Raw genomic sequence first — 26,168 nt, 5'->3', positions numbered from 1 at the left:
AATAAACCCTAGGCGTGGTGTGCAGCAGGGCGCATTGGTACAATGGGCCCAGTGATTAGGGCTGGGATGCAGGGCTTTATTCACCTCTACTCTCCTGGGAGCGGGTGGGAGCTGTGCCTAGCCTCAGGGTCTCATCACTGTGTTTGGGAGACTCAGAGGTGTGGCCCCAGCTCCAGCCTGGCCTCACCTCCTCCCAGCCTTCCCACCTTCACTGAAGCCCATCTTGGTTTCACCGAGGGGTTAGATCTCGAAGCTGAGATCATGGGGCCCAGGGATTCCCCTCGCCAGCCCAAGGTGAAAATGAGGGACTCGAGTTCCAGTCTTCATTCTGTCACTGATCTGCTGTGTGACCTTGAACAAGACTTCCCCTCCCTGATTGCATCCTGATGTCACATCTGAGGCTTCTAACTTCTGCTTCCTGAACTCAGGATTCCCATGCAACCCCATGGAGTGCCCCACACTGTCAGAGCCGTAACAGGGCTTGGAAAATAATCAGAAAAATTGGTGGGTGGTTCCTTTCTCTCTCTTTTTTTAATCATGTGGGTTTTAATTTCTCTATGTAATAATAGGCAGCATTTGAAAATTGTGATCACTTTTCAATGAGGAAACTGAGGTCCAGAGTAGGCTAGTGACTCACCTGAGGTCACCAGAAGGGTTAGCTGCACACCGGCGTCTACAGCCCTTTCCAGCAGTTCTCACCCCTCACCACATCCCTTCCATTTCCTGCTGGCCCCAACCCAAGCCTCAGCCTACCTGCCAAGATCCACCTGTGGAAACAGGCCCAGGGGGGCAGAGATGGGCCAGGCCCGTCCTCTAAGGATATGGACAGAGGCTGGCACTGCCCTCACTGACCCTCTGGCTTTTTGCCAAGGATCTGCTAAGATCGTCAGCCCACAGCCTTGCCCAGCAGCCCAGGTGCCTCCTTACCGCCCTCAGCACCTGGCTGAAGCCTTGGACAGACTGGGAGAAAGCTGACTGTGAGACTTCAGGGCTCTGGCTGCTCCCAGACCTGCTGCTCCGTCCAGGCAACTTACAGCTCACCAGCCATGAGCAGAACCTGGATCAGACACTTGTGGCAGAAGACAGATCTGTTCAATGATTTACTGAGAAGCTGCTGTTGTTAGCTACTGGGGATCCATCAGTGCACAGAACAGGCAAAAATTCCCATCTCTGTGGAACGCATATTCTAGTGCATGGAGACAGACCGAAAAAAAAAGAGAGAGAGAGAGAGAAAGAAAATGTTCAATATCTAAAAATGTTTGATATCTAAAATGCTATGTAGAAAAATAATGCAGGGAAGGGGATAGAGAGTTCCAGGGGCAGGGCTGCCTTTTTTCAGGGTAGCCAGTGAAGACCCCATTTATAAAGGAGATACTTGAGCAGAGTAGTAAGGAGAGAGTGAGCTTTGCAGATATGAAGAAGAGTGTCCTAGGCAGAAGAAACAGCAAGAGCAAAGGTCCTGAGGCAGGAGCATGACTGGAATGTTCTAGGAGCAAGGAGGAGGCCAGTACGGCTGGAGAGGTATGAGTGAGTATAGAGTGGGCAAGATAAAGAAATGTGAAATGTCCATTGGAGACAAGATTTATGGCAGGAAGGGAAGAGCCACTCAGGGGAGAAAGCCCGTGCCAAGGGGTCTGGGCACAGAGAAGGCTGGGGAAAGAGAACTCTGGAGAAAGCAGTGAGGGCATTCTAGGCAGGGAGACCAGCTTGTGCAAAGGCAAAGAAGCAGTTGGTGGAGCAGGAAGAGGGCTGAGGCACGAGGCTGGAGGAGTCAGCTGCAGCCAGATTGAGAAGGGCTGAGAAGCAGCAAGGGCTGGGAGGTCTCTGAGAAGGTTGGGAAGGCCAGGAGGTTGTAGTCAGAGAGTGGGAGATGGGGTTCAAAGTTTGAAAGGGAAAGCAGTTCTGGATGATGGCAAAGAGTCAGGAGCGGCTGTGGTCGGAGGGGTGAGTGGGTGGCCACGCCTCCTGGACAATGGCAGGACTTGGGGATGTGAGGAAGACCAGCCAGGGCCTCTGCCTGTTCTCACCATCAGTCTCAGGATGGATGGGACCCCACAGTGAGAAGCACCAGCTGCATGGCATGTGGGGAAATGGGCTGCCACCACTGGGGGGCACTGTAACGGAAACTGGTCTGGGCTAGGCAGGTGCCAGCAGCTCTTCCTTTTCCTTCTCCTCCTGCAGCCCTCTGGCATTGCTCCCCCGCTGGTGCTGGTACTTCCCTGGCAGTTGGTCCCAGGTGGCCCTGCCCAGGCACGGCTGAGGAGGCAGGGTATAGGAAGGGGAAGCCCCCTTGGTTTCTGTCTCACAGCAGGGACCCAGCAGGGAAACCCCATGGGTCCTAAAAGGAAAGTGGCAGCAGTGGGCTTGGGGGAAGACCAAGAAACCCCCATCTTCTCCCTGAAGATGGGAAATCCAGGGTGGGGCTGAGGGCGGGGCTGTGCTGGAAGGAAGATCTGTAACCAGCCCTGACGGTCCCTGACAGCCCTCTACAGAGCAGAAACACCAGAACTATCCTGGGACCTGGCTGAGCCCTGATCCTGACCTCACAGAAACCCCAACCTGGCCACAGACTGAGCCCTGACCCTGGTCATCAACTGAGCTCTCATCCCAGCCCAAGCCTGAGTCCTGACCTGAGTCACAGGCTCAGTCGGAACCTTGGCCGCAGACTGAGGTCTGTGCCCCATTTGGACTGAGCTCTAAGCCCAATCCTAACTGGCCGCATGCAGAGCCCCCAGGTCATTGATAGCTCTGACCCCAAACACAGGCAGAGGCAGGATGTTGGCCCCAGACAAAGCTCTGAGTCCAGCCCTAGACCAAGTCTTGATCAGAGTTATAGACTGAACGCTAATCCTAGATCTGCCTCTGGCTGAAGTCTGAGCTTGGCCCTGAATGAACGTGTTCTCATCCAGCCCTGACCCTGACTATAGACTGAACTCTGACTCTGCCCAGACTGAGACCCCACCGCCTCACACAAAACCTCATCCCAGCTACCCACTGAGCCCTGACTTCCCTGGCACTCCCTCCCTCAGCCATCTGGTAAACCAGAAGAGAGTGAGGATGACTCAAAACCCCAAGTCCCCTCTAATGGGCAATCCCCTTACCTGGCCATCCGTCTTTTGAAGGACAGTGAGCTGGTGATGGCACTAGGATGATGATGACAAAGAAGAGAAACAGGAGGGGGTTAGAGTCTCCGGGATCTACCAGCAAGCAGAGCGGGGTGGCTCACCCAAGAGTGGGGAAGTGAGGGGAGGGCTGGATCTGGTAGAGCAGCAGGGAGTCAGGAGCTGGGATTGACCAAAACCCCAGCTTCCCACCACCCTCACTGCACCTCCCACCCCCTCTGGGAAGGGAAATTACATTTCCCCATTTTAGCAAGGGGTGGTGAGAGGGAAGACTGAGTGAACACAAAGCCGAAAGTACAAGCAGGACGGAAAGTGAAACCGGGCGCAGCCCCCAGTATAAGACTCCCCCTGCCCGGGAGATGGCTGTCCAAAGAGGCTGGCCCCACCATGGGCCAGATGGCAGGCGACCTTGGCTGGCGTGAGTTTGAGGCCAGGGCTGGGGCAGAGGGGTGGGGGGCTTGGCTGAGACTGGGCAGAGGATGGGTGAGCTTGCCTGCTGTGGATGGGTGCCAAGGGCTGAGGTGCTACTATGTGGGCAAGACTAAGGATACAGGATACAGCTGACTGGAGGATGGGAGTGACACAGGCATAAACTGGGGAGAGGGGCTGGGGCAAAGGGGTAGTGATCAAGCCAGGGCTGGGCAGAGGATGGGGCAGGGCAGGTTGGCTGGCATGAATGGGGGGCCAGCGTTCTGTAGAAGGGTGGAAGTTTGGTGAGGGCTGGGCTGAGGATGGGAAGACTTGACTGGCATGAATGGGGAGAGTTGGGCAGGCGCTTTGACCAGGATCAGGACCAGGCGCATAAATGAAGCGTTTATTTGGGGTGAATGAGCAGGGGCCAATCAGCTTGGCTGAGAACTGGGGCTGGCTAGGGGAAGAACAGCAGGAGCAGGGGGCTGGGGCCAAGGAGTCAGCAACCTAACTGGGTCAAGGGTCTGGAGTTTGAAGCTTGGAAGGAGGTCCAAGCTACAGCTGGTGGCTGAAGAGCTCAGAGGCTGGAAAGAGAGCTCTAGACAGAGGAGCCAATGGTAGGGTCAGGGTAGGGACCAAGGACTGAAAGACGGGGACAGAACCTTCAAAGGCCGGGCAAAAGCCCCAGGATTGGCTGCAGAGGGGAAGGAGAAACCAAGGGAAGGGTCTGGGGACTCCGGAGCTCAGAAAGCAGGGGGTCAGTAGGAGACGGCACAGTTCAGTTCTGGGTGGGCAATATCCACCAGAGCCTGGGGGTGCCCACCCATAGAGCTAGGAAGAACCCCACTCTGCCTTAAGTCTCCAGGGTGCCAGAGTGGCCCCCAAGCCAGGGAGCCTGAATGCTACAGATTGCAGACATGACCCACCACCTGTGTAAGTCCATGGGGTAGTGGAAGCGCCCAGAAACTCCCCTTAGTCTTTACTGAGAGGACATTTTGAGGAGCAGAGCCCAGGGCTTAGAGATCAAGAATGGATAGGAAAGAGGCATGGAGAGAAGGGGGAGCAGGAATAGACTTCGACTTAGTGACCAGTTTTGGTTTGGGTTTCGAGGAGAATTGTGTAACTCCCTAGTGATTGCTAGATTTCCTCTCCCTGAAGAAGAAACTGCCGTCTTCCCAGAGCTCCAGCCCCACTGCCCCTCTTCCTTCTTTCCAGGAAATGCAGGGCAGGAAGCACTTTCAGAAATCAGCCAGTCTGACTCCCCCATTTTACAGATGGGAGCCTGAGGCACAGAGATAAGACGTGACTTGCTCAAGGGAAGAACCCAAATGAGAAACAGAGGTTCAGCCTCCCATTCCAGACCCTCCTCCCTCTCCTGGCACCCCGTGTTCCTCCCACCGTGCAGAGTGATCTACCTGCCTTGGGGGAGGCTGGACCAATCTGTCCTTCTGACTCCCTGGGATAGAGCCTCAGCATCATCAGCCCACCCCTGGGACCCCGGTTCAGGCCATCAGAGCCACCTGGCTGAGCCCGGGGAATCCTTGGCAGAACAGACTGTGCCCACTCCAGGGGAGGTGGCGGTCTCCTCTGAGTTCCCTGGGGGAAGCATGCAGGCTCTGCATTTGGGCAGATCTGGAATCCAGTCCTGGTCCCCTCACCCTCTGGCTATGTGCCCTTGGGCAAGTCAACCTCACTGAGCCTCACTTTCCCCATCTGCAAAATAGGGAGAATAATAGCACCCAGGCTGCCACATACCCTTGTGCAGTTTGTTCACTGAGAAAGACACTTGGCCAAGGGAGATAGTGGGGTTCAAGATCCAGCCCGAGATCTGCTTGCAAAGGCGGGCACTCTGTGCACGACTGTGTCTGCCTGGGGGAAGGGGCACTTTCCTTTCACTGTACAGAGATGCCATATAGTGTCTCAACAGCTTGTTAGTGGTTTTGAGGGGTCAGTGAGATGACACACAGAGTGTGCCTGTAGCACAGGCTCAGAAAAGGCACGGTCCCTTCCTTTTCCTGAGTTCTTCTCCAGCTCTTCCCCTCATCTTGCCCACCCCCTCCTCATTGCTCCAGGGCTCAGCCTTTTGCTACTCTCCTTGCTCCTGGCTCGAGCTGGTGTCTGGGGATTCCCGAGGCCCCCAGGGAGGCCCCTCCGGAGCCTGCAGGAGTTGCAGAGGGAGTTCAAGGTCAGCCTGCATCTCGCCAGGAAGCTGCTCTCCGAGGTTCGGGTCCAGGCCCGTGACTTTGTGAGTCTCCCTAATGCAGCTGGCTCTGGGGATGGGAAGATCCGCAATCCCCTCGGGCCCCCACTAAAAGACCTTGCCCCACAGGCTGAATCTCACCTGCCAGGAGTGAACCTGGACCTTCTGCCCCTGGGAGAGCAGCTCCCCAACGTTTCCCTGACCTTCCAGGCCTGGTGTGGCCTCTCTGTGAGTGGCGGACTGGCGGGGTGGGACAGGCAAACTGGCAATAAGGCTGGGTTGGGGGGATGGAGATAAAGTTGGGGATTGAATTGAAGATGGATTTGGGGATAAATTGAGGGAGAGAATCCGGATGAGGCTGGGTAGGTCACTGAATATAAAGATGAGGCTGGAATAAAGAAATGGCGTTAGGAAGAATATAAGAATGAAGTTGAGCAAGGAAAGATGTGGGGATGGGAACAGAATGGGATTGGGGTTAGAGATTAGTATGGAGGAGGCGTGGAGTTGGTATTATGAGTGAGAACGATAAGAGGTTAGGGATGGGAAGAAGGTTGGGGATGAGAGTGAAAATGAAGTGGGGATAGAGAAAGAATGGGGGTCGCTGGTGAGGATGGGAATGGAATGGGGTTGGGTAGAGTTGGAGATGGGATGGAGAGATGGTGACATTGAGGCTGGACACATGAAAGAGGGATGGAATTGGGATAAGAATGGGAACAAGGAGGGGAAAGAAGTTGAAGACAGAATGAAAACAAGTGAGGAGATGGAGATGGGGCGGGGCGGTAGAGAAGGGAATGGAATGGGATTGTGGATAGAGAGTGACAGAAGGATGGAGATGGGCTTGGGGGTTGGAGATGAGTTCGGGTGTGACTGAAAATGAGGTTGGAAAAGGAGATAGGATAGAGATCAGAGACAGTGGAGATGGGAATGGTGATGAACATAGGAAGGGAGTAGGGATGGAGATGGGGTTAAGGATGAGAATAGATATGGGGATGGAATGGGGATTGGAGTTCATGCTGGGAATGGGACCCAAATAGAGATGAGGTTGGGTTTGAAGTGGGTCATCCTTGGCCTGCAGGCCTTTCCTGATGCCTTCCCTCCCCTTCCACAGGACCCAGAAAGACTCCGCTTCCTCTCCATGACACTTCACCCCTTCCATACCCTGTTGGGAGGGCTGGGGAGGCAGGGGTTCTGGACCAGTTCAGAGAGGTTGCAACTGTGGGCCATGAGGCTGGATCTCCGAGATTTGCAGCAGCATCTCCGCTTCCAGGTAGAGTGCCCACCCACCCTCCTCGACCCCCAGAGACTAACACTCAAAATTGAGGCTCATTGGTTCCCTTTTAAAACACCCCCTGCCCAGAGGTAGGATAAGTCTGGAAGGAGATGCTCCAGATCCTCTGAGTGTGTGTGTGTGTGTGTGTGTGTGTGTGTGTGTGTGTGTGTGTGTGTAGGTGTACCAGGTCCTACCTCTACCCCCTGAATCTCTGCCTTCTCTTGGGGTCTTGGTCTTAAATGACAGAAGCCAGGACAGCATCTGGCGTCAGCAGGCCCTACGGCAAAGTACGTTCCCTTCTCCCTCATCCTCTGACATCACCAGATTCTCCTGAACATTTCAAAGGGAAATAGGAATTTTACCCTTAATAAAAGAATAGAAAATGAAAACAGCATAAAAACTAACCATATCACCTTTCTGCCCATTTCTGATCTTAAGACAACCCTTAAGAGAGGAACTTCCAGTTCCCTGATGGCCTAGTGGTTAGGACTCCAGGCTTTCACTGCCGGGGACCGGGTTCTATCCCTGGTAGGGGAACATCCCGAAAGCCCCATGACACAGCAAAAAAAAAAAAAAAAAGAGAGAGAGAGAGAAAGAGAGGACCTTCCAGAGCCCCCAGTCCCCCGGGCAGTCCTGGATGAGTGAGAGCCAGCTCCATGAGCACCATCTTGCTCTGTGACTTCCATTTTTTTGAACCAAAAAAAAAAATCAGGCAGTTCACATGAAACGATGACGTAATGGAAGATGTGAAGTAGGGGTTGTCCAGGGAAATCATGCCCTTGTGGTCTCTGATGTCATTCTGCACCACTGGGCACATAAAGAAACAAGGATTCACTCAGGGTCTCAGGCGGGCCATTCTCTGACCCATGGGTCTCTCCCCACAGGTGCTGGCTGCAGGATTCAACCTGCCTGAGGAGGAGGAGAATGAGGAGGGGGAGGGGCTGCTCCCAGGGGCTCTGGGCAGCCCCTTGCAGATGTCAGCCCAGGTGTCCTGGCCCCAGCTCCTCTACACCTACCAGTCGCTACACTCCTTGGAAATTGTCTTGTCTCGGGCGGTGAGGGACTTGCTGCTGCTCTCCCAGGCCGGGAACTCAGCCCAGGCCTTGGGGTTCCCCACACCCAGCTCCCAGCCCTGATGGAGGGTGACTTCTTAGCCCCTTCCCTCCACCCGTCAGGACTTGAGGACTGGAGTCTGGGCCAGCAGACAGGCTCCGGCTCATCTGCCTTAGACAAGGCACGACTCCACTGGTGTCCCGCCCCAGACCCTATCCAATAACTTAAGGCCCCTCCAGTCCTTGCCAGATATTTATTTCTTAGATATTTATTTATTGTTTAGAAAAATGGTTTATTTATTGTTTCGGGGACCTGCTAGTCATCCTCAGACTAGGCTGCCATGCTGGGTGCCTAATAAAGCACTCTCACCCTCTCTCTGCCTCGGCTTCTTTTCAGAGAAGGGGTGCCTGACATGCAAAGGGGCCCTGGAACAGAGTCTGCAGCTTCTGGTTACCCTGGACTCCTCTCTGATCTTACATTTTTGGGGTTCCTGGCCCACCTTCCCCCACTCTGGCTTGTTCAGCTGGTGGCTGCCGTAGTAACCAGCGGAGTTCTGAGACTGAGCTCCCATTTCGGAAGGTCAAGGCAGCTGGTCTGCTTCTCTTTGATTGCAAATGGAGCACCACTGGCCCTCCTGACCTTTTCCTCGAGGCCGGCTTCAGCCCCAGAGGTTTGCGTTAGTCCTACACAGCTCTCCAGGGCCTGGTGGGGGGTTGAGAATGGGGGGGTCGAGGAGTGGGCGCAGTAGAGAGGGAAGGCTGTGGGGAGAACTGTCTCTGTCCTCGCTCAGTCCTCCAAGCAGCTGAGACAGGTTGGGGAGGTAGGCAAGGCAGGCCATCAGAGAGAGGTGACCCCAGCGGGGCAGTGGTCCACCAGCCACATTGCAGAGTCAGACTCCTTAAGTTCATGGTTCGCGCAGACATCTGGTTCTGTCTGCTCCGTGAATGACACATCAAGAAACTAAGGCCCAGAGGGTGGAAAGGATGCGTCCAAAGCGGCAGAGGGAGTCAGGCTGAGCAGGGTTCAACCCAGCCTTCCGAGCCTCACGTCCCAGTCACTGGGGCTTTGGCTGGCCCAGCCTGGCTCGCAGCTCCTGCATCATGCCAGGGTGTGCCAGGCCAAACCTGCAGACGGAAGACAGGCCGTGGGAGCTGGTGTCCAGATGCCGTCAGCCTCCTCCCCATCCCAGGCCGGTCACCTCACCCTGTGCTTACCTCTGTCCCAGGGGCCTTCTGGCTGGCAATGGAGTCCCTTCAGGGCTGGAGGAGCTTGGCTCTGGGGGGTGCTCTGGCTCGAGAAGTCTCTGTTCGGGGGCTACCAGCTCTCCCTCCGGTGGGGGGCTGGGAGGCTCCTCCGGTTGCTCAGGGGCGGGGGTCCGTCGGAAGGAGGGCCGGGAGCGGCGCTGCGAGGAGCTGCGGAAAAGGAGTACTCGGCTCCTCGGGACAGAGACATCCAGGCAAGACCCAGGCAGCAGGGCCTACGGGGAAGAGGGCACGGGGTACCACGGGGCTGGCTTCAGCTTCGAGACTCTGCTCTGTCCAGCCCAGGACGCTACCTGGAGCCCTCACCTCGCTCCAGCTGCTGTGAGCACCCCCTCTGGCGCTCCCGGTGGCCTCCCCGCATGGTCCAGGCTCAGCCTCTGCAGGGTCCTGGTTGGTTGACTGGTCCTCTTGGCCCTGGACGTCCTCCAGGCCTTCTGGATCCACCTCCTTGGCCTCTGCCTTTTGGTCTCCAGTCACCTCGATATCCTCCACCTCAAGGGGCCTTTGTGCCTCTCCCTCGGGGTGCTTGTCCCCATGCTGCCCCTCACTGCTTTGCCCCTGCTCCCTCGCTTGCCATCCTCCAGCCTCTTCTTCCCCCAGTGTGTGCCCTCCTGGGAGGCCCTCTACCCTCACCACCTGGGAGCCCGAGGTAACGCCATCCATCCCCCAGCTTCCTTCTGCTACTGCGGATTCCTCCACCTCAGCCTGCTCTCCCCCGGGCTCACCCTCCCGAGTGGCCTCAGAAGCCTCTCCTTGGCCACCTCTGCCAGGCACCTCCTCCTCTGCTGAGCCCTCCAGGCCAAACTCCTGCCCACCTGTTTTCTCCCGCTCTTCACCCTCTACCAGGTCCTCACCTCCGCCGGCTTCCTCTCTCCCTTCTGAATCCCGGTCTCTCCCGAATGCTTCCTCAGCCTCTCTGCCGGGCCTGTCCCCAGTCCCAGGAGCCCTTCCATCCAGAGCTGCCTTATCCTCCACGATCTCGGTAGCCAAAGAATTTGTCTCCATGTCGTCGCTGTCCTGGAGACTCGGAGCCTCCGCCTCCAGCCTCCAGCCTCTCCTGGATGTTCTGTCTGCCCCCCAGGGCACGGCAGCCTCTACCTCCTCCTCCTTGGTTTCTGTGATGTCTGACTCTCCCAATGACTGGACGGTCCCTGCTTCTGCTCCCTGCCTTCCACCCAGCTCCTGGTTCTCTGCTCCAGGGGCCTCCCCCTCCTCTGCTTCATGCCAGGCTTCCTTTACTTTCATCCACTCCCCGCCTGCCTCTGGGACCTCTGGTCGTGCAGACTCTCGGCCTCCTTCAGCCTCAGCCACTGGTGCCTGGCCTCCTGTAGCCTCCTCCTTCCCCTCTTCAGCATCTGCTTTTTCCTCCCGGGTGTTCCCTGTCTCCACATCCCTTCTTCTGTCTTCCCAGGCTTCAGCCACAGAGCTGTTAGGTTCTACATACCCCACGTTCCTGGGATATTCCTCCAGGCTCCTGTCTGTCTCCTCTCTGCTCAGGGCTGGAATGCTCCAGAGCTCTTCCTTACATGCCTGCCCTTCCTCAGGTTGCTCTGTGGGGGTCTGGGGGCCTCCCACCAGCTCAGGTTCTTGGCCTTCAGTGACCCTGTGCTCAAGGCCACCCCACCCCACCTCCAGTGCTTCTCCCCTGGTCTCAGCCTCTTCCTCACCCCTCTCCCTGCTGAACTCCTTCTTGGGCCTGGCCTCTGGGGTTGCCTCCAAGTCAACATCACCTTCAGCCTCATTTGCTACTTTGTCCTGGAGCAGCTCAGCCTCTGCAGCCCAGCAACTCTTCTGCTGCTCCTCGGCCTCCTCTGCCTGCACCACCTCCTTGAGACTGGTCTGAGCAGCCCTGATCTCTGAGTCTTGCCTCTCCACAGCCTCTTCCTCAGCCTGATCTGCCTGGCCCTCAAAGCCCTCCCCTCCCTCCGCCTCTGACTCCTGACCTTCCTCAGCTTCCCTCCCTGCTGCCTGGTGCTTGGCCGCTTCTTCCACTCTCTCAGTTCCCAGGGCCTGGGTCTGTTTGGGGAACAGGCTCACTTCAGCCTCTCTATTCTCATCCACCTCCTCCTCCTCCTGGTCTCCCTTGGAGGTCTCCTCTAGGGCCCAGACTCTCCCAGTACCCTCTGGGATCCTTTCTCTTGGGACTGCCCTATGTTCAGTCTCCCCAACCCCTGGGAGGTCAGCCTCCTCCCTGCCTGAGGTTTCCCTGTCCTCAGATTCTGCCCCTGGCTCCTGTGTCCCCTGTGCCCTTGTGCTTTGGCCACCCCTTACCACTACCACCTCTTCTTCCCTCCCAGCCCCTTTGGCTCCAGGCCCCTGGATCTCCTCTGCAGCTGTCTCATCAACCCCATGCTCTGACTCCTTTCTGTCCTCTGCCACATTTTGCCCATCAACACTCACCTTCCGCTCAAGCTCCTTGTGCCAGGTCCCCTCTGACTCCGCCCCTCCAGCCACCCCTGGCTCTGTTGCCCTGACCTCTTCCTCCTCCTCCTCCCGTTCCCAGGTTCTCAGTGTCTCCTCTCTCTTCACTTCCTGCTCATCGGGCTGCTGACTGTCCTGCGCTTGGCTACTCCTGTCTCGACCAGCCTCAGACCCTGCCTCAGACTTCTTTCTGGGCTCCAGGGGGATACTTGAATGCTGGCATCTAGTGGCCGTGGCTGCCTCCCAGGCCCCAGTGTCCTTCCTATCTGCTTGAGACCCATGGGAGCTGCCTTCTCCCCCACCCCAGGTCTGTTCTGTAGCTGAGCTTTCCTCCTGGCATCTTCCAGCCTCTCCAGGCCCTCTCAGCCCTCCATCCCCCTTGCTTTGGCTGCCTCCAAGGCCCTCCACGGCCTCCTGGGCTTCCTCCTCCACCTTCCCCCCAAGCCTTCTTGCAGCCACCTCCCCCAGTTCCTCAGCTGCACACGCCTCCCTCCTCTCTGCAGTGGGGACATCATCTCCCATAAGGTAGGAGACAAAGGTGCTGAAAGACTCCTAGAAGAAAAGAGGGATGGGGACAAAGGTATTAAGGGGACGCCCAGCCCTCTCCCTCGGGGCCCTGGGCCAGAGGGACTCGGGAGAAGGAAGAGGGGTTCTAGGATCTAGGAGGAGGAGGGGGACAGGATCTGCAGAAGGAGCAGGAAAGGGCCTAGATTAGAGGTGTGTGGATGTGTTTGTGGAGATGAGGGGATTGAAATCCATAGAAGATCGGGCTAGCAGTCTGTCTGATCCTGGGGAAGGAATCTTGAGTCTGAGGAGAAGCTCAGAGGGAGAAAGGAAGGTGAGGCCCCAGGGAGCAGGGTGAAAATCTCTGGCCTCTCTTTGCCCCTCTCACCAGTGCCCCCCTCAAGGCCTGATGCAGCCCAGGGAGATGTAGCCGGAGGAAATCCATCCTGTCTGTCTCTGTCTGTGTGTCCAGAAAGCTGACAATGATTGTCCCCACCCACCAAGCCAGTCTTCCCCAGGACCCAAGACACTTCCTCTTCCCCTGTCTCTCCCTGACGCATCCCCACCCCGAGCCCTGCCCACCTTCTGCAATGCCCACAGCTGCTTCCAGCCCAGGCTGGGAAATGGGTGTATATCACACAGGGGACTCAGGTGGTGTACATTCGGAGCTAAAGGGCAAGGGAGGAGGACCCAAAGGAAAAAGCAGGAGCAGGAGACCTCAGAATTGGGGAGGGGGGAGGGGGCATGTGGCAACTGCAGCTCAAGTGACTCAGGTCTTGTATTTACACCTCAGCCGTTTCCGTCTCCCCCCAAAGCCACAGCCTCTCTGTGAGAGGAAGCTGGGGTTTGTGGTTCCTGTTTTGCCTGGGGACAAGGAGTAGGAGTGAGGAGGGGGCTGGTAAGAGCTCTGGCTTCTCATTTCAGGGTCATTAATGCTTGCCCAAGAGGAAGAAGGGGCTGGATTGGTGGCTCCAATGCCCATTCCCTCACCTGTAGTCATTCTTGCGAAACGAAACTTGGCTAAACTTTGTACTGTGGTTATTCACGTCTACCTCCTACCCTCCTTTGAGTTCCTTGAAGGTGGAGGCCATGTATGACATGTTGCTGAATTTCTAGAGCCCTGCATGGGTAGTAGGACCCCATTTTTCATTGGTTGAGTGATCTGGGAAGCAGACCAAAGGGGGTACATTTCAAACAGCAGTCTGAGGGCCTGGTGGTGAGAAAGAGCTGGGAGAGGTGGGCACTGACTGTTGGAAGCCCACAAGAGAGATTAGCAGGGGAAAGACGTGATGAAGAAAATTCAGGATGTTGCTTTACCACCTAGAGGAAGGTAAGAGAATAATCGCTGCTTATCTGGGACTTTGTGAAGTGACCTTAATCGACACCTCTTCCTTGGGTCCCCTCCCTGAGCCTCACTTTCCAAATTTCCAATTAGAGGAACTAGATGAGATCACAGAATCAGAATCTTGGGCCTTAGAATCAGCTGGTCTGAGCACCCTTAATGCAGGCAGGAATCCTGCGGCAGCCAGCTCAGCCAGCACCCCTGCCTCCGGTGCTCTATTTCTTATTGCCGAGTCTCTAAGGTCACCTTTAGGTCTAACGTTGTATGTTCATCAGTAACTTTCCTTTTTTGTTTTCTCATCTGTAAAACCAGGGTTGAACTACTACTTTGGTTCTAAGGTAATTTGAGAAAAGGTCTCTCTTAACCACCTTGGATACTGCCAACAGACAATTCATGAAATCTTTTTAGGTGGGTGTTATCTTTATTTGCAGTTTCTAAAGCAATCTAAAGGCAACAGATAGAAATAAGAGTGACCTGAAGCTGGCTGCATTTGTTGTCAGCCAGAAACAGTACCCGCTAGGCAGGTGGCCATATTTATTTCCGGCAGTTGCAGAGGAGCTGAAGCCACCGGCAGCCATGATTAGTGCTGGTACGGTAGGTCACGGCCTTGGGCGTCCCCAGCTAACGTCATGGTTCTTCTTGCTGATCCTACCCAGTTTTAAACCGGTGGTTCCAGGGTTCTCCCAGCCTCTCTCAGTCCCCCGCCCCGAAGCTGGGAAGGTCTAAAGAGAAGATCGAGAAAAGACCCGGAAGTGGTGAGGACCTTCAGGCACGTGATGAGGGACCCACAGGTGCTGTCACGTGACCCGTCATTCCTGGGTGCGGAATGTTTAGGTGCTCTTAAAGGTACAGGCTGCAGGGCCCCCTGCTTTAGAGGGGGCGGGGGCAGAGTCCGACGGGTGGGGCGTGGTGGGGCGTACGAGGGCGCGAGGTGGAACCTGGGGTTAGGGCCCTGGCTCGTGGGGCCGCCAGTGCAGCGGAGAAGCCGGAGCTGGGACCGGCAATGGGGCGTTGATCCCTCTCGCCTGTCGTAGACCCTCATCCGCCTCATCGGAGCCAACTCTGAACTCTCGCTGACTTTGGACCCCTCGGGGGACCTGAACTTGATGCCATGGGAGGCTGTGCGGGCTCTCGGCGGCGCCTTTCGGATTCGGAGGGTGAATATTCATTCCTGCCCACCCTCACGGGATTGACTTCCTCGGTCCCGGGAGAACGCCCGTTGGCCCATCGTGCACCTGAGAGTGGGGTAGGGGTCAGGCCCTCTTCTTTTCCCCCTTCCAGGAGAGGAGGCCGATCCGGCACCTAGGCCCCCGCCGCAGGACCGTCAGGGCGCCCATTGGAAGAACGCGGTGGGCTTCTGGTGAGTGGCCTGAAGAAATAAAAGTAGGGTGGGAAGAGGGAAGCAACAAGAGGGGTGAGAAAAGAGAGTTGAGCTTCCAAAAAGGAGCTGAATCCACAAAATATTTACTGAACCGCTTGGTTTGCCCTGAGGCCATGTGTAAATTTCCCAAATTTCACTCATTCCCTTATCACCTTCACCTTTTGGCCAGCTTCTCATATGACCTGTAGGGATATTTTCTTCATGTTTTTACTCCAACCAACTCAGCCTTTATTTTATTTTTTCATGAAAATAATATCTATTCAAATTCAGAATTCGTGTCTCTGAAATCTTCTGTGTGACCATTTCTGAGATGAATATCAGTAACAAATCATTTAATTTCTAGACAAATCTCATCGGTTATCTTCTTGATTTTAGTTTCTCTGAATTTTCGTTTTCTTGTCTGTAAAATGGGATGATAGCAGGTGCCTTGCCATGTTGTGAGGACTTTATTTTATTTTACTAATTTTTATTGGAGTGTGGTTGCTTTAGTATGTGGTGTTAGCCTCCACTGCACAACAAAATGAATCAGCCACACACATACAGATCTCCCCTCCCTTTCGGACTTCACTCCCATTTAGGTTATCACAGTGCATTAGGTAGAGTTCCTTGTGCTATACAGTATGTTCCCATCTCTTGTCTATTTTATACATAGTATCAATAATGTATATATGTCAATCCCAGTCTCCCAATTCCTGCCTCCCCACCCCTTTCCCCCTTGGTATCCGTACATTTGTTCTCTACGTCTATGTATCTATTTCTGCTTTGCAAATAAGATCACCTATACCATTTTTCTAGATCCCATGTACATGCGTTATTATACGATACTTGCTTTTCTCTTTCTGACTTACTTCACTCTGTATGACACTTTCTAGGTCCATCCACATCTCCACAAATGACCCAATTTCGTTCCTTTTTATGGCTGGGTAATATTCCATTGTAATTATGTACCACATTTTCTTTATCCATTCCTCCATTGATGGACATTTAGGTTGCTTCCATGTCCTGGCTATTGTAAATAGTGCTGCTGTGAACATTGGGGTGCATGTGTTTTTTTGAATTATAGTCTTCTCTGGGTATATGCCCAGGAGTGGGATTGCTGGGTCATATGGTAGTTCCATTTTTAGTTTTTTAAGGAAACTCCATACTGTTTTACATAGTGGCTGTATCAATTTACACTCCCACCAACAGGGTATGAGGGTTCCCTTTTCTCCACACCCTCTCCAGCATTTACTGTTTGTAGATTTTTTGATGATGGCCGTTCTGACTGGTGTGAGGTGATACCTCACTGTAGTTTTGATTTGCATTTCTCTAATAATTAGTGATGTTGAGCATCGTTTCATGTGTTTGGGCCATCTGTATGTCTTCTTTGGAGAAATGTCTATTTAGGTCTTCTGCCCATTTTTGGATTGGGTTTTTTGTTTTTTTGATATTGAGCTGTATGAGCTGCTTGTATATTTTGGAGATCCAATTCAGCCTTTAAATTTGTAAATACATGTACTTTAAAAAAAAAAAAACTATGAATCACTACTCTGGACGGAAAGCCAGTATTTTCCTAATGCACGTTTAAATAAATGCATCACTACCTTTTAAAAGTCATCCATCTACCTCCTAAAATCATTCGAATACTGAGCTTTGGGAAATACTTCTAGCACTAACCTAAACATCAAGGACTTGGGTAACAGATTGGGTTGGAAGTGAGGCTCTCTCTCTGAGCCTCAGTTTCTCAGCAGTAAAATGGGAAGAGCAGCAGTACCACTTCAGAGGCTTGTGAAAAGGACACATGATATCCTGGTGCTGGGCCCTGTTCCCGTCCCATCACTGATGGCAGCTCTGGGAGATGAGAATAAGTGAACCAGATCCTTCATGGATCATAAAGGGTATCATCTTGTTTTGATCCCTACAGCACTCTGTGAGATAGTCAGGAGAGAAATTTGGATCCCCATTTTACACATGAGTAGACTGAGGCCACTCAAGTAGGAAGTGGCAGACTTGGGACCTGAACATAGTCCTTTGGGTTTCAAGCCCCCAGGATCTTTCTACCATACCACAGTCAGAGACAGTGGATCAGTGGATGAGAAATGCCCCGGGAACTGGATCACGGTGGGAGCTTGGAGGAGAGAGTCATCAAGGATAACTTCCTTCTCTTCCTGGGAGAGTCTCAGAGATTAGATATGAACCTAAGTTTGTTGTCCCAAAGCCTGTATTTCTAACCTTCGCACTAAGTGGGGATGGGGTCTGGCGATAGAGAAAAAAGAAAGCACAGGAAAGGGGGAGGTTTGGTGCTAGGACTGTGGATAGATTGTATATAATTATATGTCTATTTTTCTATGTCAATTATATCTCAATAAAACTGGGGGGTGGGGGGATCTGTCCTGCTCACTCCAGGCTCCTGGGCCTCTGCAACAACTTCTCTTACGTGGTGATGCTCAGCGCTGCCCACGACATCCTCAGTCACCAGAGAGCACCTGGGAACCAGAGCCATGTAAGTGACCCTCTCTACCACCACCACCATGTTTAGTCCCTATGGGAAGATGAGGGACTCACCCTTGGGCAGAAACCCACTTGAAAAATTCATGGAATGAGGTGGCTAAGGGGTGGGGCAAGATGGCTAAAGTTCCCAGACCTCAGAACAGGAAGGGTCTTTAAGAATCAATTTGTTCTTGTAAAGCAATTGCAAACTCAAACGTTGGCCAGGTGGGACTATGGTCTAAGGCATGGTTTTTTAACCCCAGCACTGTTGATGTTTTGGGCTGGATAATTCTTTGTTGTGTGACTTTCCTGTGCATTGTAGGATGTTTAGCAGCATCTCTGGCCTCTACCCACTGGATGACAATAGCATATCCCTCACCCTCCAGTTGTGACAAACAAGAATGTCTCCAGACATTGCCAGATGTTCCCTGAAGGGTATAATCATCTCTGGTCGAGAACCTCTTGTCTATGATGAGCTGGAGGATGCAGCCCCAAGGGGAACAGCTACCACCTTGCAGGTCCAACAGGGAATTTGGTCCAAGAACAGATTTTTCTGGAAACCCAAATTTTTTAAATGAAAGTTCCCGAGTGTGTTACCCAAATAAAGTCCACTTACAAGGCCATCTTTGGCGTGTGGACCATTAGTTTGAGACTTCTGTGGAAACCTCCCCTTCCCCCTTGTGCACATAGAGAAACTGAGGTCTTAAGAAGCCAGTGCTGACCCAAGGCCATCCTTCAAGTTAGAGCAGAGCTGGGAATGGAGCCTGGCCCTGTTTGTCTGCCCTCCTGCCTCCCTGGGTGAAAGATTTTCTTGTCTCCCATCAGGTGGACCCAGACCCAACACCCACCTCCCATAATAGCTCATCTCGATTTGACTGCAATTCTGTCTCCACAGCTGTGAGTACCCATCTGGTCCTCCCTTTACCCTTACTCTGTGTCTAGAGACCCCACCCACCCCCCCTCAGCACCCAGCTGGTATTATCATGACTCTACTGATTAAGACTGCCATTTACTGAGCCCTTTCTGTGTGCAGCATATATTAGCTTCTTGAATCCATACAACAGTACTGTGAGTTAGGCTCTGTAATCATCCCCGTTTTCCAAATAAGGAGACTGAAGCTCAGAGAATATGAATACCTTGACCCACAGCTAAGGAGCGGCAGACCTGGGACTGGAACTCAGATCTGTGTGACTTCAGAGCCTGTGTTTGTAGCAGGTCTAATGGGCTGGTTTCTATCTTTGCTTGGCCACTTGGTTGGGAGGGTTGTCCCTGGGAAGGTCTGGGGTCTTACTCTGTTCTCCGGTCCCAGGCGGTGCTCCTGGCAGACATCCTTCCCACCCTCGTCATCAAATTGCTGGCTCCTCTTGGCCTTCATCTGCTGCCCTACAGGTCTGGGTGGAGGTGGCGGGAGGAAAGGCAGGTGGGATCTGAGAGTGGGGAGGCTGGGAGAGCAGAGGAGGTGGCGTGAGGGCTGGGGAGCTGAGAATGGCAGCTGACCATCCCCCCGGCCCGTATCTCCCTTCAGCCCCCGGGTGCTCACCGGTGGGATTTGTGCTGCTGGAAGCTTCATCCTGGTTGCCTTTTCTCATTCGGTGGGAATCAGCCTGTGTGGTGAGTGTGAGGTTTTGTGTCAGGTGGGGGGTTCCAAGGAACTACAACAGAGCATTGGTGGGGGTAATCTCCCCAGCTTCCCAGAGGAGAGGGATTATTTTTGTAACCCCCGAGAAGCATGCTAAGACTGTCACAATAGGGGAAGGGAGATGAGGTCGATTTGGAGGGGTAGGCGGTGGGGAAGATGGGAGGAAACGGACAGATTAGATGGAGATCAAGATGAGCAGAGTCACCAAGCGTCTGTGATGGAGGTGGAGGAGGCATCAAGGATGAGTTCTTGGGAATTCCCTGGCAGTCCAGTGGTTAGGACTTGGTGCTTTCACTGCCGTGGCCTGGGGTCAGTCTCTGGTTGGGGAACTAAGATCCCACAAACCTCGCAGCGTGGCCAAAAGAAAAGAAAAAAAAAAAAGAATGAGTTCTTACTGCTGATTTGATAACTGGGCGGATGGAAGTACCATTCCCTATGAGAGGACATGCAGAGGAAGGGGTTGGTTCTACTTCAGATCTGGAGCCCAGCCTATCCTAGGGATCTGTTTTTAGCCCCTCTCTGCGGATGCAGAGGAGGCTGTGGCCACACCCCTTAGGGGATTGAGGCTATTGGGGAAAGGCTAGGTAGGTATGGCCATGCTTGTCTTTCCCCAGGTGTGGTCTTGGCTAGCATCTCTTCAGGTCTGGGGGAGGTCACCTTCCTTGCACTCACCGCCTTCTACCCCAGGTAAGCAGGCAGAGCAGGGAGTGAGGGGAGGGGGTCCCACTGCTGGCTTTGGTCCTTCTTCGTGCTACTGTGTTCTCCTTCTCAGGGCTGTGATCTCCTGGTGGTCCTCAGGTACTGGGGGAGCAGGTCTGCTGGGGGCACTGTCCTACCTGGGCCTCACCCAGGCTGGCCTCTCTCCCCAGCACACCCTGCTGTCCATGCTGGGTATACCCGCACTGCTGCTGGCCAGGTAAGCGGCCTGGGCTGGGAGGAAGAGGGATTCGAGGAGAGAGAACTTGATCACGATCCCAATCTTCAGATCCCTACAGCCATGTGGGGGGATGTGGATTCTGGACTCCGATAGGCCCGAGTTTGAGTCCTGGAGCTGCCACTTGTTAACTGTGTTGTATGGGACGAGTTACTTTACGTCTCTGACCCTCAGTTTTCCCGTATTTCAAATAGTGGTGGCTTTCCTTGCTTCCCCGTGCGGTGACATGCGTGAAGCATTCATTACAATGTGGTTCCCACAATGAGGGGACAAGGATAGACTCTGTTCATTTTGTGTGTATTTTCATGTGAATTAGGAAAAGTTTCAATTGGTCGACCAAACCTGTGATTTCACAGATTATCACTTAGGATAAGGCCATGTAGAAAAAGTGAATCAATTGAAAGGGAACTATTAAATAAAAAATATTATACACAGAGGGAATGTGGATATGGCAAATATCATGAAGGCAAAACATAAGTGACCAAACTTTGGAAACTTCTGGCCTAGCACAAAATGAACACGTGATAAATGGTAGCTAGAGTGATTATTAGAAAAACAACAAGAAAACAGGGCTGACACGCTTGGTGTGAGCCAGGAGTCAAAACGAGGGCCCGTGGATTAGAAACAACAGGAAGATACATTTCAGTTCCAGAGAAAGAAGCATTTTTGCGCAGTTGGAGTTCTCTGGCGGGGGATGGAGGGCCTTGGCGGAGAGGAGGAATGAGGGGGGCTGCCCTGGGAAGAAGTGACCTTTCCAGCCTGACAGAGGCTCTTCAATCTTCTTTTCATTCTGCCCACTTCTAGCTATTTCTTGTTGCTCACGTCTCCTGGGCCCCAGGACCCTGGAGGGGAAGGGGAGGCAGACACGGCAGCCCGGCAGCCCCTGATAAACAGCGAGGCCTCAGAGTCGAAGCCAGGTAGGAGACACAGTGACCGTCGGAGTGGTCACTTTCTCTGAGTTTCAGCCTTTTCCTCTCTACTGTGGGCAGTCAGAAGAGGAAGTGGATAGGCGTGCTGGTTATGGTGAGAGCCAATCACATTCATCTACTCAAGAAATACTCACTGAGTACTGACTATGTGTCGTACCATTCATAAACAAATAACTGAATTGGAAGCACGTTGTTTTCACACGTTGATAAGTACTAGAAGAACATAACAGAGTGACGTGCTTAGAAATGACAGATGGGGGGACTTCCCTGGTGGTCCAGTGGTTAGGACTCTGCGCTTCCACTGCAGGGGGCACGGGTTTGATCCCTGGTTGGGGAACTAAGATCCCACATGCCATGCAGTGCGGCCAAAAAAAAAAAAAAAAAGCAAGAAATGACAGATGTGGGGAGGAAAGGGGTTCTATTTAGAGAAGGTGGTCAGTGAAGGCCTTTTTGAGGACATCTCATTGGGCTGAAATATGAATGACAAGGAGTCAGCCCTGTGCACATCCAGGTGAACAGGTTCCAGGTAGAGGGAACAGCAAGTGCTAAGGCCCTGTGGTGGGAATGAGCTTGGGTGTTCAAAAACAGAAAGAAGGGCCCACTGTGGCTGGGGTAGGGGTGTACTGCCATCAAGCTGTACAAGAGCCATGAAGAAGTCTCATCTAGTTACTTTTTTTTTTTTTAATCATGGTAAAGTATCCATACCATGAAGTTTACCAATTTAACCATTTTTAATTGTACAGTCCAGTGGCGTATGTGCATTCACACTGTTGTGTTGGCTGGCTGATTCTTGCACACCAGCACCCCTTTTCTGAGTCAGTGTGCCGACCTCACCTGCCCTTCTCTCCCTGCCCCCCTGCAGGCTCCAGCTCACACCTGTCCCTTCAGGAAAGGTGGACCGTGTTTAAGGTACAGACGGTGGCTCTGGCATGTCCCCTGTGGCCAGTGTTCATCTCCCAGCCTCCCGCTTATGTCTCCTGACCCTTCCAGGGCCTGCTGCGCTACATCGTCCCCTTGGTGCTGGTTTACTTTGCTGAGTATTTCATCAACCAGGGACTCGTGAGTGAGGGCTGCCAGGAGGGGTGTGGAAATAGTGATGAGGGTGGGGACCCACACATCCCCGTCCATCTCCCCCGTCTGGTCTTTGCTGCAGTTTGAACTCCTCTTCTTCCGGAACACGTTCCTGAGTCACGCTCAGCAATACCGCTGGTGAGAAGATTGAGGGTGGGTGGCAGCACGTCGGTGGGCTGGGGGGCGGGACTTTGATGGTAAGGACTGGGGTTGGGAGGGGCTGCCCTGCCGAGTAGGCACCGGAGGAGCTTCCTCTTACTCCCTGCCCTCTTGAAGGTACCAGATGCTGTACCAGGCCGGCGTCTTTGCTTCCCGCTCCTCTCTCCGCTGCTGTCGCATCCGCCACACATGGGCCCTGGCCTTGCTACAGGTACTGAGCCCCTGGCCCTCACTCTCCGCCTGCCTTGGCTCCCAGCTTCCCTAGGCCCCATGCTTCCCTCCCTCAGCAGGGGTTATTGATTGCATACCGTCATGTCCTAAGCACGGGGAACGGAGGCCAGCAGGGCTCTGTGTAAAATGAGTGGCCTCAGGAGCCAGGCGAACCTGGGTGCAGATCCCAGCTTCTGTACTCAGTAGCTGCGTGATTTAGGGCAGGTCCCTGAACTCATCTGAGCCTCAGTTTCCTCATGTATAAATCAGGCATGGTTGTAAGAAATAGAAATGCGAAGAATGAAAGAACAAGAATTTGTATTGTGTCTTAATCAGCTAGAAGCACTTATTTAATGACTATTTGCCCAAGCCTCATGCAGAGAGGCAGGCTTTCAAATAATGTTTCCAAGGATAGGATAATGTCCAGTTCTTTTATCCTGGATGGTTAATTACGATAGAATCAGTGACATTGTAGTCAACAGGTTATTTATCTCAAGGCTGGTGAGCAAATTCATGGCAAAGGTCATGTAAGTGATTAAGCTTTAAATGAACGAAAATACCTGCAACAGTCTAACAAAAGGAGTTTTATGTAACCAGCATTCATGTTTCATTGTCACGTGTCTACAGCCACTGAAGGAAACTATTAAAAAAACCTTCAACTCTTTTTTTTTTTTGGAAAGAAAACATGATTTTAAACATTCATGTCTTCTTACTTGTTTCTAAATGTCAGAGTTCTCCGTGGTCAGACTTGAAAACACTTTAAAACAAGTCATTGGCAACCTCCAAATTATTCTCGGTGACTCTAATATCCCTCTGGGGATATTAGATTATATAATCTTGGGACCAGAAGGGCATATAAAAAATCGCCTTTAAAATAAAGCTTCAACTCTTACAGGAAAGTTCTTTGCCCTTTTTAATAATTTTAACTCAATTCTGTGATAACAATATAGAGAATTAGGGTAGATTACACTTTAATGTTATGTCAACAGCAGGCAAATATCCTCTAACTTTCTTCCTTATTTGTCTGAGCAGGACTGCCACCCCAGGGCTTTGTACCCGCAAAGTCCCAGATTGTATCAACAATTCTTTTTTTTTTTGACTGCACCGCGGGGCATTTGGGTTCTTAGTCCCCTGACCAGGGATCGAACCCATGCCCCTGCAGTGGAAGCACGGAGTCTTAACCACTGGACCGCCAGGGAAGTCCCTGTATCAACAATTCTTAACTCAGGGTTCTTCATTAGATGCCACTGAAATGTGTAGCTTATGATTTTAGCTGTAATTTTAACCAAGGCTGCTTCATAGAATTAGCGGCTTATAATCATTTAATTCCATTACAGAAAGTGTCTGGCCTAATGCTCCAGATGAAAACATCTGCAGTGTTTCTAGGGTCATATTAGCATTACCAGGGTGTGTTCTTTTAAATGCAGATCTCTGAGCCCACCTCACTCTTCCTGAATTAGAACCTCTGAGGGCAAGGCCTGTGTAGGTAACAAGATCCACAAGTGATCTGTGTGTATGTTAAGCATGTGAACCACTGGGGTGGCCTACACACTGGGGAGGCAACCCTGTGCGCTGAGGACTGGGACAGTGGGATCCCCTGAAGGACTGGGGCACAGAGAAAGGGACCTACACCCTTGGGTGAGGTCAGTGAGCCTTCTTAGAAGGCGTGGGAACATCTAAGCCCCGGTTTCTCACCCTTGGCGTTACTGCATTTCGGGCTGGATCCTTCTTTGTTGTGAAGCTGTCCTGTGAGCTGTAGGATGTAGAGCAGCATCTCTGGCCTCTGCCCACTACATGCCCGTAACACCCTCCCTTCCCAGTTGTAACAACCAGGAACATCTCCAGATGTTGCCAAATGTCCCCTAGGCAGCAAAGTCACGCCTAGTTGAGAAGCTCTGCTCTCACCATAGCCTCAGTTTGGTAAAATAGAGGGGAACCTCTCCATTCAGGGAGACTTTGGGAAGAGGAATGAGATCATAGGAGTGAGAGTGACCCTGATCCAAGCTGAGCTGTGAACGGTGGTGACTAGGAGAGCCCAAGTGGGGGAAGGTGGGATAGCATCGCAGGCGGTAGGAGTGACATGGGCAAAGGGAGGAGACCCCCAAGGTCTAGGATGCTGGGATGCGGTAGGGAGAAGGCCTACCCCAGATCCCAGGGTCTGGTAGGCCAGCTGGGTGGTGGGATTTGATCCAGGCCTGTCAGCCCTCACCCTCATCAGCTTCTCTCAGAACCGGGGCCCGCTGGACGGGATGGCACCTCCCTTCCTGCCCATCTCTGGTCCCAGGCTCAGCCCTCCCCTCCACCTGCACCCACAGTGCCTCAACCTGGCCTTCCTGCTGGCGGACGTGTGGCTGAGCTTCCTGCCGAGCATCTACCTTGTCTTCCTGATCATTCTGTATGAGGGACTCCTGGGGGGCGCGGCCTACGTGAACACCTTTCACAACATTGCCCTGGAGGTCAGCACCAGCCGGTCGAGGGCTGTGGGTGGGTGGCCCCTCTGGGAAAGTGCCAGGCAGGGGTAGCTAGGACTGAAGCCTCACGCCTGCTCCCCACCCTCCCCAGACCAGCAGTGAGCACCGGGAGTTTGCCATGGCAACCGCCTGTATCTCCGACACCTTGGGGATCTCGATGTCAGGGCTCCTGGCCCTGCCTCTGCACGACTTCCTCTGCCAGTTCTCCTGACACTCTGACTCCTTGGAACATAGGACACACTGACCTGGGCCCACACGGACAGGCGGGCAGGTCGGACCGACCCCAGACCCACAGCCCAGAGCCCACCCATGAGCTCTGCCCCCAGCCATCCCTACACGGCTGGGATGTAGAAAAGTGCTGAGGTCCTGTTCCCCTTTGATGGAGGCGCAGCAGTTTTCTTCCACTTCCAAGCTGCTTTCGGGGAATTTCTTGGCATTATGCCTTCAGAATAAATGCCTATTTTATCAATTGACTCTTGTGCCATTTTTCTCTCCGAAAAAACATTTTCTTCTATTATAAAAGCAGTAAGCTCACTTTGGAATATATACAGGAGTGTGTAAAGAAAGTCTTTCAGCAAATTGTCTAGTCTTTGAGGCTTTGCTTATTTGTTAATTCCTTTATTCATTTACTCATTCATTCACTGTGTGGGACAATCGGTATGCATTTTTTCCCCAACATGTAAGTTTCCAAACCTACAGAGAAGTTGAAAGAACTTACACAATGAGTACTGATGTATGTACCACCTGGGTTCTACAATGAATGTTTTGTTCTAGTTGCTTTGTCATGTAGCCAACCTTCCATGCAAATCTATCCTTTCCTTAGTTCAACTTATTTTTGTGATGCATTTCAAAGTAGGAGGTTGACTGCAATACACCTCCCTCTTAATGCTTCAGCATGCACATTTTTACCTAGAATCCAGTCTATTTTACAAGTCCCCTTTCTTTTTTTTAAATTTATTTATTTTTGGCTGCGTTGGGTCTTCATTGCTGCGCACACAGGCTTTCTCTAGTTGTGGTGAGCGGGGGCTACTCTTCGTTGTGGTGCGAGGGCTTCTCATTGTGGTGGCTTCTCTTGTTGCGGAGCATGGGCTCTAGGCGCTCGGGCTTCAGTAGTTGCAGCACACGGGCTCAGTAGTTGCGGTTCGTGGGCTCTGGGGCATGCGGGCTACAGTAGTTCCGGCACACAGGCTTAGCTGCTCCACGGCATGTGGGAAGTCCCAACAGTACCTTAAAAAAGGACTTGTAGGGGGACTTCCCTGGTGGCACAGTGGTTAAGAATCCACCTGCCAATGCAGGGGACACAGGTTCGAGCCCTGATCC

At 52.9% G+C, this 26,168-nt stretch overlaps 3 protein-coding genes across 6 annotated transcripts; 2 read left to right on the top strand and 1 right to left on the bottom strand.

The window, feature by feature from the left end:
* Positions 1-1,909: 1,909 nt before the first annotated feature.
* IL27 (interleukin 27) lies at positions 1,910-8,281 on the top strand (the record flags this gene model as incomplete). The annotated part of the gene is given in 8 exon segments (XM_082429160.1): positions 1,910-1,944; positions 5,299-5,337; positions 5,339-5,373; positions 5,606-5,778; positions 5,863-5,961; positions 6,842-7,000; positions 7,888-8,136; positions 8,139-8,281. Coding segments are annotated over 8 exon segments (930 nt in total). The 3' UTR covers positions 8,280-8,281.
* Positions 8,282-8,299: 18 nt separating this feature from the next.
* On the bottom strand, positions 8,300-12,777 carry APOBR (apolipoprotein B receptor). Its single transcript, XM_082429348.1, has 4 exons — positions 12,632-12,777; positions 9,625-12,291; positions 9,271-9,533; positions 8,300-9,180 (listed from the first exon to the last, which is right to left on the bottom strand). The coding sequence occupies exons 1-4, from the start codon at positions 12,686-12,688 to the stop codon at positions 9,111-9,113; spliced, it is 3,057 nt and encodes a 1,018-aa protein (XP_082285474.1). The 5' UTR covers positions 12,689-12,777; the 3' UTR covers positions 8,300-9,110.
* A 445-nt stretch (positions 12,778-13,222) lies between these two features.
* On the top strand, positions 13,223-25,321 carry CLN3 (CLN3 lysosomal/endosomal transmembrane protein, battenin). Of its 4 annotated transcripts, XM_082429385.1 has the most exons (17): positions 13,223-13,573; positions 14,242-14,431; positions 14,620-14,742; positions 14,843-14,945; positions 17,352-17,448; positions 18,261-18,332; positions 18,745-18,824; positions 18,961-19,046; positions 19,689-19,761; positions 19,847-19,990; positions 20,813-20,925; positions 21,800-21,846; positions 21,928-21,996; positions 22,091-22,146; positions 22,285-22,378; positions 24,693-24,833; positions 24,940-25,321. In XM_082429385.1, exons 3-17 carry the CDS (start codon positions 14,697-14,699, stop codon positions 25,057-25,059), a joined length of 1,341 nt encoding a protein of 446 aa, XP_082285511.1. In that variant the 5' UTR covers positions 13,223-13,573; positions 14,242-14,431; positions 14,620-14,696; the 3' UTR covers positions 25,060-25,321. The 4 variants fall into 4 exon arrangements, with proteins under 4 accessions (XP_082285511.1, XP_082285510.1, XP_082285512.1 ...); XM_082429384.1 differs by lacking the exon at positions 13,223-13,573 and having other exon boundaries at positions 14,079-14,431; XM_082429386.1 differs by lacking the exon at positions 13,223-13,573 and having other exon boundaries at positions 14,242-14,404.
* The last annotated feature ends 847 nt before the right edge of the window (positions 25,322-26,168 follow it).

The sequence above is a fragment of the Balaenoptera physalus genome (assembly GCF_965194825.1).
Source record: "Balaenoptera physalus genome assembly, chromosome: 16".
Lineage (NCBI taxonomy): Eukaryota > Metazoa > Chordata > Mammalia > Artiodactyla > Balaenopteridae > Balaenoptera > Balaenoptera physalus.
This window is presented reverse-complemented; position numbering and strand designations above follow the sequence as displayed.